The 10,798-nt window shown below is 42.9% G+C and overlaps 1 protein-coding gene across 1 annotated transcript in view; it reads left to right on the top strand.

Annotated features, from left to right (window-relative positions):
- The first annotated feature begins 4,366 nt into the window (after positions 1 to 4,366).
- Positions 4,367 to 10,798, top strand: part of LOC149261423 (uncharacterized) — a 74,788-nt gene continuing 68,356 nt past the window's right edge. Inside the window, exons 1-2 of the mRNA XM_089369087.1 lie at positions 4,367 to 5,258; positions 5,918 to 7,175. Coding sequence (XP_089225213.1) covers positions 4,367 to 5,258; positions 5,918 to 7,175 — 2,150 coding nt within the window. The remainder of the gene's footprint in view (positions 5,259 to 5,917; positions 7,176 to 10,798) is intronic.

Below are 10,798 nucleotides of genomic sequence, written 5' to 3'. Positions count from 1 at the left end.
TAAATTGCTCATATCATTGACGGTTACCTCCGAAAGCCATAGCTAGACTAACTGGCGAGGGATCGAATTATGAATGTGTGATTTGATTTTAGTTTTACTTTTCTGCAATTAGATATTAAATTGCTCATATCATTGACGGTTACCTCCGAAAGCCATAGCTAGACTAACTGGCGAGGGATCAAATTATGAATGTGTGATTTGATTTTAGTTTTACTTTTCTGCAATTAGATATCAGATTTCTCATGTCATTGATGATTATCTCCGAAAGCCATAGCTAGACTAACTGGCGAGGAATCAGATTATGAATGTTGTGATTTGATTTTAGTTTTACTTTTCTGCAATTAGATATCAGATTGCTCATGTTATTGATGATTATCTCTGAAAGCCATAGCTAGACTAACTGGCGAGAGGTCGAACTATGAATGATGTAATTTGATTTTAGTTTTACTTTCCTTGCAATTTTTTATTTCTTTGAGTGCAGTAGCTTAAATCATTTTTCTGTATTTAGACAGCAACAGAGATGATAGTTTCATGATCAATAGTTCATTACTTACTTGTTTTAGATAGCAACACATCTTTCATTCTTGTTCAAGTATTAATGTCATCACTAGTATATTCTAAGATCTTATGGAGTGTTAAGTGCTAGAAATCATTATAGAGGACATAATTGCCTAAAATCTATATCCATACTTTCCTTCTAGAGACTTAAGAATAGGATTTTCATTCATAATAGGAGATAAACGAAGATAAAAACCCCCAAAACAAAATAAAAATCGAAAACGACAAAAAGTAAGGAAAACCTATCTTGCACATATAGTGCGTCACACTTCATCAGTTTACGACTCCCGGATTGATAATTAATGTAGCAATTTAGGACACACTAAATTGACCAAACAGTATGGACATTGCATTTGCAGATGAGATAAACCGGTTTGTAGTGGTATATTTGAATGATATCACTGTGTTTTCTAAAAAAGAAGAAGAACATCTCAAGCACTTGGAGAAAGTCTTTCAAAAATGCAGAAAATTTGGTATTTCTTTAAACCCAACTAAGAGTATTTTTGCTTTGACAAAGGGAAAGTTGTTGGGTCATATTATATAAAAGGAAAGAATTAAGATTGATCCAAGTATGGCTTCTGCTATCCAATAAATTGGTCTACCCATAAATAGAAAAGAAATCCAATCTTTTTTAGGCAAAGTGAATTTTGTGAGAAGATTTGTTCCTAACTTTGCAGAAATTTTGAAACACATCACAAAGATGCTTAGGAAAGATTGTGATATTAAATGGACAACAAAGGATAAAAATTCACTTGAATAAACAAAAAAGGCTCTTACTCAGGCTCTAGTCCTCCTAAATCCTGATTTTTCAAATCATTTTTTGGTTTTTACTTTTTCTTTAGAACACACAATTGTTGGAGTATTGTTTCAGAAAATACAGCGAGGTTATGAACAACCTATTTCATTTTTCAGTAGAATTGTCAGACCAGGAGGTAACTCCTCAAAATGTAATGGATCAAAAAGAATATATAAACAAAATGAAGGACCACCTCTATAACAGTGCTAGTTACAGGAAACTTGAGAAAAACCTTATCTCAAGAATCACAAGACTTGTCAAAAAAGCTATCAAAGAATCCAACCTTGATGAGAAACTGAAGAAACGCCTCACCCCTGATAGTGAAATTACCCCTCGTATCTATGGAGCACCCAAAATACATAAAACCGATGTCCCCCTTAGACCCATAGTCAATACTATCAGAGCACCTACTTATGAATTAGCTAAGTATGTCGCAAGCACGCTAGCACCTATAGTAGGTAAAACCAGCTCTTACATCAAAGACTCCAACCAATATGTTGAGTTCATAAAAAATGCTAAACTAGATCCAGGTGATAAAATTGTTAGCTTTGACGTTGTTCAACTCTTCACCAAGGTTCCCTTAGATGAAGCTATCCAAGTGGTTAAAGAAGTAGCAGACCCTCAAACTGCCAAATTGGCAGAAATCTATCTACGCTCCACCTTCTTCATCTTCCAAGGGGAAATCTTTGAACAAACCTCGGGAGTGGCCATGGGATCACCTCTTTCCCCTATTGTGGCCAATCTCTTTATGGAAAAATTTGAAAAGAGGGCTCTCGACACCTTCCCATTAAAACCTAAGTTCTAGATTAGGTTTGTGGACGACACCAGTGTGAATTGGCCGCATGGGGAAGTTGAGCTAAAAAACTTTTTAAACATCTCAATTGCATGTCAGATGACATCAAATTTACAATGGAGGTTGAGGAGAATGATTGCATCGCATTCTTGGACATCCTCCTTATAAGAAATAAGGACGGTTCCCTAGGACACAAAGTGTTTAGGAAAAAGGCGCATACTGATAACTATCTTCATGCAGATTCACATCACCATCCTGCTCAAAAAATGGGTGTCCTCAAAACACTCTTCACCAGAGCCTGTAGGATATCAAATGAGAGGCACACTGAAGGAGAGATTACTTACTTAAAGAAAATATTTACAAACCTAGGATACAATAAAAAAGACATATTCAAAGCCATCCAAAAAGCCAGATCTGGAAGCAAGAAAGATATATCTAAACCTCAAACTACTAATGCCTTCCATATATTCAAGGTGTCACTGACAAGTTAGCCAAAGTTCTCATAAGGAAAGATATTAATACCTCATTTAAACCCATCACAACAATTAAGCAAAAAATGAAATCTGTTAAAGACAGCTCGGAACACCTCCAGCAAAAAGGTGTGTACATGATCAGCTGCTCTTGCGGAGAGCACTATATACGTGAAACAGGCAGGTCGGTAAAAATTAGGCTCAAAGAGCATGGTGCTGACATTCGTAATGAAAGGACTCATTCCTCAGCCTTAGTTAAGCATGCAGGTAAGACAAACCACCACATATGCCTCGAAGACACAAAGATCATTGCCAACGAGAAACATTATTTTAAACGCAAGGTCTGGGAGGCAATTGAAATCATCAAACATCCTCATAACCTCAATAGGGATGGAGGCCTAGAAATTAGCAGAAACTGGATCTCTATTCTTCAACCCAGTGAATAGATAGCCCCCTTTCACCCTTCATTAAATCTATCATTGTTAACATTGGTACAACATACCCTTACATTTAAATACTAAAAATGGATTCATTTATTACCTTAGATAACCTACCATCGAGAATAAAAATTAAGCTATTGAATCTTAAACCTATTTGAATAATATAATAAAATTTTTAAGCATAATCAAAACGAATTAATAAGAAACTAATTGTAATATTATCTCTAATAAATTAAATAATTTTTTTTAAAGCAAACCATAATTTAAATCATAATTAACATTATACAACATTCCCTCACATATAACATTTGAAAATTGATGAGGCTCTTCCCCGAATATGTTATGAAGAAGACTGACTGGCGAGGCTCTGCATGCTCAGCCATGAAACCCTACTGACGGGGTTTGCAGGCCGTTCTACGGCCCTGTGAACACCCACACACCCGTACCCATCTCCCGGTTTTTTATTGGCATACGAGCCGGTTTCAGGTCCCCCGCGTCCCGTGACTCCCCTACCCTTTTACCTTGGCTCCCCCCGCATCCGCATTTTTACCTTGGTTTTTCTCCCCCTCAGTTTATCTGCCCTCCCCGCATCGGAACGGAGCCTCCCCCACAGATCGGCCGACAGCTCGAAGGAGTCGTTTTCACTGTCAACGGAGAGCGTGACCTACAGCAAGAACATTCACAAGCACAGCTCAACGGCTACCCCCGCTGTCGGTGCCGACGCTAAGCGGTTACCAGGTTTCGAGGAGAACTCTTTCGGGCGTTTACCTGTTTTACGAGGAGGGCACCTTGCAGCTATCGACATGGACTCAGAAGAAGTGGATTATTCGGAGTCCCCGCGGGCGGAAAGCTCCATCTGACGCTCCACGTTTACTTCATCAGGGGGTCTGAACAGTGGGAATTTATCTGTTAGTTTTGAGCATCTGTCGTCCACTATCGACCCGTCGCTCCCCACCTCTCTTTACCTTGGAGAGCCCTCCTCCTGGAACTCCTTCGCGGTCCCCTCACTGGCTTCACTGGGGTTCCTGGCGGACTGTTTACAATCCTCCCCGATCGGAGTTTCCCCCCTAGCGCCGGTATTACCCTCCCATCCCCTTCTTCCGGTAACCTCTTCGGAGATCCCATCCCTCTCGGCAGTAAACCCTCCCATCTCGGTTTCAAACCCTCCCTCGGGCCCCTCCGCACCCTCCGGTAGCTATCACGCGGTCCCCCCTCTCCCTGAAGCCATCCCCTCTTTCGGGACTAACCCTCTTCCCCCCCCCCGTCCCCCACCCCTGCGGGCTCTCAGGCTACTGTCAATCCAGGCCGCATGTCCTCCCGCCCTGCCAAGAAGCAGCGTTGTTTCAAATCCACTGCGGAGGACGTTTTCCTGCGTCTGGAAGAGGATATTCAGTGGGGAGACGCCATGGATCTGGCGGACTGTGTCCTTGTGGGACGGATTAGAGGCAGACACACCACGGCAGCAAAAATTAAGCAATGGGCGACCGAGATTTGGGGGCAATACCTCGCGGAGATCCCATCGGTCCAGACGTTCGTGCGAGGATGGTTTGCGCTCAGATTTGCAAGGGCGGACCACACGAGTTGGGTTCTTTCTTCGTTTTGGCATTTTGAGAAAGCCCCGGTCCTCCTCAAACGGTGGACGCCCCTTTTCGACCCGGAGACGGAGCTTTTAGGCATTGGACCAGTTTGGGTTAGGCTACCGGGCTTGCCCTTGCAGTACTGGTCGGAAGATATCTTCAAAAGAATTGGGAATGCGCTCGGCACTTTCATGGAATCGGATAAATCCTACATCTCGACGGGCTCAATGGCATTTGCTAGAATCCTAGTGCATATGGACACCAGAGGGGGAGTGCCTGAAAATATCACTATTCAATGGAAAGCCACTTCAAGGAAGCAGAAGCTGGTTTATGAGGGCATCCCCTACAGATGCAGAAGGTGCCACCAGGTGGGACATCTATACAAGGACTGCCCCCTCCTCCAGAAGACCCAGCAGACAGCTACAGGCCAGGACTTACCCTCCTCTGAAGGGATGCCCGACCCTCCGGCAGCAATGGCACCAAGAACGGACCATATCATCACATCGGACACGGTGGAAGCGCCCCCAGCACCTCGTCGCAAGAAGCAAGGCTCAAACGCACCCTGGCCTCCATCTCCTCCTATGACGCGTTCAAAAGCTGCAAAGGGAGCGGTCTTCTCCTCGGGTATGTCCTCTATTTCGTCTGCCTCTGTTTCTCATTTTTCATCTTTGAGTTTATCTTCCGCTGGCTTGCCCCCCCCTATCAGGCTCCCCCCTCCCTCATCCTCGTCTGCCCTGGACCTGGTTAAGGTTGCTTGCCCTTCCCAGCCCCCTCTCGGCTCGCTATATGTATCTTGCCCCATCCCTAGGCCTACAGGCCTTCCCTCATCCTCCTCGTTCCCCTCTTTCCCCCACCCCTCTTTCCCCTCGCCTTCCCCCTCTGTAAACTCTTCCCCGAGATATCCTACCCGTTCGACCACAAAGCTGAAAGTCTCGGACTCCATTGGGATGTCGGTGGAACCCCATTTCCTCTCGCCCAAGCAGGGGCGTGGTCGACCTTCCTCAAAGTCGATAGCTCAGAAACAAACGGAGGAAGAGGTCCTCCTTGGCAAGCAACAAACTCTTCACAGGGCCCTTAGAGCGCAAGACACCCTCCCCCACCCCCCTCCATGAAAATCTTGTCCTTCAACTGTAGAGGGTTGGCCAGCCCGGATAAAAAATCGGCCCTGAAGCGACTCTTACTCTCAAACCCTGTGGACATTATCTTTTTACAAGAAACTTTATGCAAAGCGGACTCTGCATCCTCCATTCTGGGCTTATGGCTGCCTGGGTGGACCTTTACAGCCATTGATGTATCAGGCCGTTCAGGAGGCATTGCTATGGGCTTCAAGAACAACTCTATTTTGCTAAAGAACATCTGGGGTGGAGGGGGTTTTCTGGGGGCAGATATATACTCAAGAGACTTGGAGGAAAACCTTAAAATTATAAATGTTTATGGTCCCTGCCTAAACAGAGAGCTATTCTGGCAAAAGCTCCTTGGCTCCCCACTCCTCCAAGCTGAGAACATTATATTGGGAGGAGATTTAAATTTCTCAATAGGTTTTTCTGAATCATGGGGACATCTGGCACAAATTGACCCCCTCTCTGATTTCTTTGGGCAACTGCTTGAAGATCATCATTGGATTGATCTCCCTTCTGCAAAACTCCAATACACATGGAAGAACAATAGAACAGGGGACCAAAGCCTAGCGAGAAGGCTGGATCGTTTCATCATGAAGGAAGGGCTCTGTACCCAATATCCTAGATCTCGTCAATGGGTGGGAAGTGGAGGGATCTCGGACCATAGGCCCATTTTTCTGGAATTAGAAGCAAGACAACGGGCCCAAAACGCCCCCTTCAAATTCAATGCAACTTGGCTCCGGGATCCTACTTACATAAAATTGATAACGGATTTCTGGAAAGCACATCTGATCCCTGAGAATGTGGACCCAGCCACGGGTTTTGTTAGAAACCTCACAGAAATCAAAGTGGTATCAAGAGCATGGGCGAAATCAAAGAGAAAACAGGATGATCAGACTACATCTCTGGCGAAACAAGCAATTGAGGTTCTTGAAGCCAACTCAGATGGAACTTTTATATCCCCTGAACAGAAATCCTTGTATGAAGACCTAATCAAAAGGAGGACCCAGATTCTCAGAGACAGGGAGGACTCCTGGAGACTAAGAAGCAGAGCCATATGGCTCAAGGAGGGGGATGAGAACACAAAATTTTTCCACCGATTTGCAAATGGGCGGAAGACGATCAACACTATCTGGGAGCTGCAAGATGAACAAGGACATCAGGTCAGTAGTCCAGGGGAACTTGCTTATCTAGCCTCTTCGCACTTCAGGAATATATACAAAGCTCCAGGACAAGCAAATCTCTTAGAAATAATGAGGGTTGCAGAACTATTCCCAAGATTTGTGGATGAGGAAGACGCGGAGGAACTCACCAAAGACATTTCATTGGAGGAACTGGAAGCCACCATCAAAGGCTTCCAAAAGGACAAGAGCCCGGGACCAGATGGCTGGACCATTGAGTTCTATTTAGCTTTTTTTGAGCTGTTAGGACAAGACATTCTCAAAGCCATCAACCACTGCTGCCTCAATGGATCTATCCCCTCAAGCATCAAAGCCACCTTCATTGCCCTCATCCCCAAATCTGATAAGCCAGTGTCCTTTAATGATTTTAGGCCTATCTCGCTCTGCAACTGTCTCTATAAGATATTGGCCAAAATCCTAGCAAACAGGATCAAGCCCATCCTCTCGGCCAACATTTCCTCTGAACAATTTGCTTTCCTCCACAAGCGCCAGATCCATGAAGCTATTGGTACTGCACAAGAGCTTCTTCACTCTATGCAATGTAAAAATCTGAAAGGAATGATCCTCAAGGTAGATCTCTCAAAAGCCTTCGATAGGGTAAATCTGCTATACATCAGAATGCTCCTCACCCACCTGGGTTTCCCTTTCCTCTTCATTAAAAGAATCATGAGCTGTATCTCAGATGTACCTTTCAGTGTCCTCCTTAATGGCTCCCCCACCCCTTTCTTCACTGCCGAAAGAGGACTCAGGCAAGGCTGCCCCCTATCCCCCCTCCTATTTTTACTCATTATGGAAGGGCTAAGCAGGTTGATTGCATCTGAACACAGAAGAGGTCGCATAAGAGGGATCAAAATCACGGACAATTGCTTCCTTACACATCTTCTGTTTGTGGATGATGTATTGATCTTCTTAAATGGAAGTATGGCTGACTCATCGGCTTTACAACATGTTTTTGATCTCTTTCAGAAAGCAACTGGGATGGTAATAAATGTACAAAAATCTACCCTAACAGCGATTAGTTGCTCCCCACAAGAAGTCATCTACACAAAAAATCGCTTTCCTTTTCAGATTCACCCTATGGAGGAAGGGTTGAAGTATCTGGGTTTCAGGGTAAAACATGGAGGTTACAGAATTGCAGATTGGATTTGGTTAATCACTAAGGTGGAGAAAAGGATCAATGTCTGGTATAATAGATACCTCACAAGGGCAGGCAGACTCACTCTAATAAAAGCAGTGCTGGAAGCAACGCCGGTGTACTGGATGTCCCTGGCTTGGATACCAAGAGGGATCTTATCTAGGCTACAAAAAATTTGTTGCAGATTCTTATGGAAGGGATCAAAACAAGGAAATCTCTATGCCTGGGTTAAATGGGACACCATAGCTAGACCAAAAAAATGGGGAGGATGGGGAATTAAGAGATTAGATTTATTTGCAAATGCTCTGGCTGCAAAATTGGGATGGCAACTTCTCACATCAAATAGTCTCTGGCAGAAAGTAGTTATGGAAAAATATATTGCTCCGGAAAGCATTTTCAGCTGGATTCGGAGGGAACACAGGGGAAGTGGAAGACACTCCATCATATGGAAAGCAGTCCTAAATTCTCTTCCCCTAATTCGGGAGGGACTGACATGGAGAATTAAACAGGGAAACTCTGTCCGCATTGCCGTCGACCCTTGGATTGGATGTGGAAACATGCAAAGACTATCAGGGCAGCTCCTAACACACCTAAGGGATCAAGGTGCCACGCATATTACTCACATTACAGACCAAGAAAACTCCAGTTTTCTCCATCAGGTCTGGAGGACTTCACAAGATCTCCATATACCGGAATAATGGAGACAAGAATGGGAAACATATACAGAGGCTCTCACACGAGCTCACATCAGGATATCGGAGGGAGATGACGAGATAGTCTGGGCTCTAGCTAAAAATGGTTCATACTCCCCAAAGGAGGGATACCTGCAGCTTATGCAAACTCGGCAGCCAGACAACTCTCAGCAATGGTGGAAAACAATTTGGCATCTAAAAGCAGCCCCGAGAACGAGGCTTCTCATGTGGGCTATTCTATTCAACAAGATTCCTACTGGGGCAAACTTGAAAAAAAGATCCTTCTATGGACCATTCTGGTGCCATCTATGTAGAAGTAATGATGAAGATACTGAACACCTCTTCCTTACCTGTCCGGCAGTACAAGATCAATGGTCTCTCCTCTCTTCACGTTCCCCCTCCCTCCACCAATGGCATGGCCAAACCATCCTTGAGGCTTGGAAAAACTGGCAGGAACAACACTCTGGAAAAGACAAGAATATTCCTCTCCTCATGTGCTGGTCTATCTGGATAGCAAGGAACCGTGCAATTTTCGACCAAAAACCTCCCCACTGGCCTGTCATTATTGCCCACATATTTTCAGACCTTGCTCTCATTCCTGATGATCCTCCAACAGCTCCCCCTCGGTCCATAACCCCAGAACTCATAGACAAATCTATCCCCTGGGCATACTTTGATGGCTCAGCCCAAGAGGAAGGCTGTGGGGGGGGAGGCCTCCTTTTTCTGCGAGAAAATCACTATTACACGCTCCAAATTCCCCTGGGAAGAGGCAAAAATAATTTTGCTGAGCTCACCACTGCAAAACACCTTATATCATTTGCACTTGAGAAGGGTTGTTCAAAACTACAACTGTTTGGAGATTCAATTGGCTCACCAGAAAATCATCTTGCACTGCTTTCTCTTTGAGACACATTCTGGATGAGGCACTCAGACTAACAGATGCTTTTGAAAAATTTGACTGTCACCATATATACAAGGAGCGCAACACTCGGGCGGACTACCTATCCAAGCAAGCAGCGCAGAGGCAAGAAGAGGACTGGTTAATACAAGAAGATCTGGATGGAACCTTCTTTCAACACTATCACAGACCCTTTGATGATTACCAGGCTCAAAGGGATGCTCATAACTGAAAGGGGTCCCAACATGCACATTTTACTGCATATTTCCTTTACATGTTTTTATATATATATGGATTTATAAGACTAGTATGGACTATGGTGGTCAATCACAGCTATTTTTTGTATTTTTGGGCAGCGAGCTACAGCTGCACAACGATGACTGAAACAATGATCAAACATAACCTGTATATGTTATTTTTCTCAGCTGTTTTTTTTTTATATATACCTCTCAAAACTCCCTGCGTGGATAAATAGTTTGGTGAGAGGAATGACTACTATCTAGTTTATCTGGTTCAGTTGTTTGGAACAATTAACAGTCTCTTTTAGAAGTTTTTTGAGAGGCAACCAGCCTCAGTATGCATATGCTCAGCATCTACAGAATGTAATTTCTTTTGATAATAGAAATTACGACTTTTTCTACGGGAAAAAAAAAACATTTGAAAATTGATTAATTTAATACCATAAATAACTGACCATTAAAATAAAACAATTAAATCTTAAACCTATTTAAATAATATAATAAACATAGTCATAACAAATTAATAATAAACTAATTATAATATTATTTCAAATAAATTAATTTTATAAACTTATAGACTTTAATAACATGAATATTAAAAACATAAGATATAATAGGAAAACACATCAACACAACATCATCAAACTTATTAAATAATTAAATAAAATACAATAAATAATTAAAATTGAATTGAACTAAGTCGGCTGTCCTAAAAATTCCTTAAAAAACATATTTATAACCAACACTTCACTTCTTTGTAAATCAAGTCCTGAGGATGAGTCTTGTTCTAGACTCGAAACATAGACAATGCAAAAATGAAAACTATGGAATATCTGAGTACTGAATCTCAAAAACCACACCACAGAAATATGAAAAACATGATGTAATTGTATTATTCATT

The sequence above is a fragment of the Pinus tabuliformis genome, chromosome 6, assembly GCF_031772625.1.
Source record: "Pinus tabuliformis cultivar Carrire ecotype Pingquan chromosome 6, CPIR1, whole genome shotgun sequence".
Taxonomy (NCBI): domain Eukaryota; kingdom Viridiplantae; phylum Streptophyta; class Pinopsida; order Pinales; family Pinaceae; genus Pinus; species Pinus tabuliformis.
This window is presented reverse-complemented; position numbering and strand designations above follow the sequence as displayed.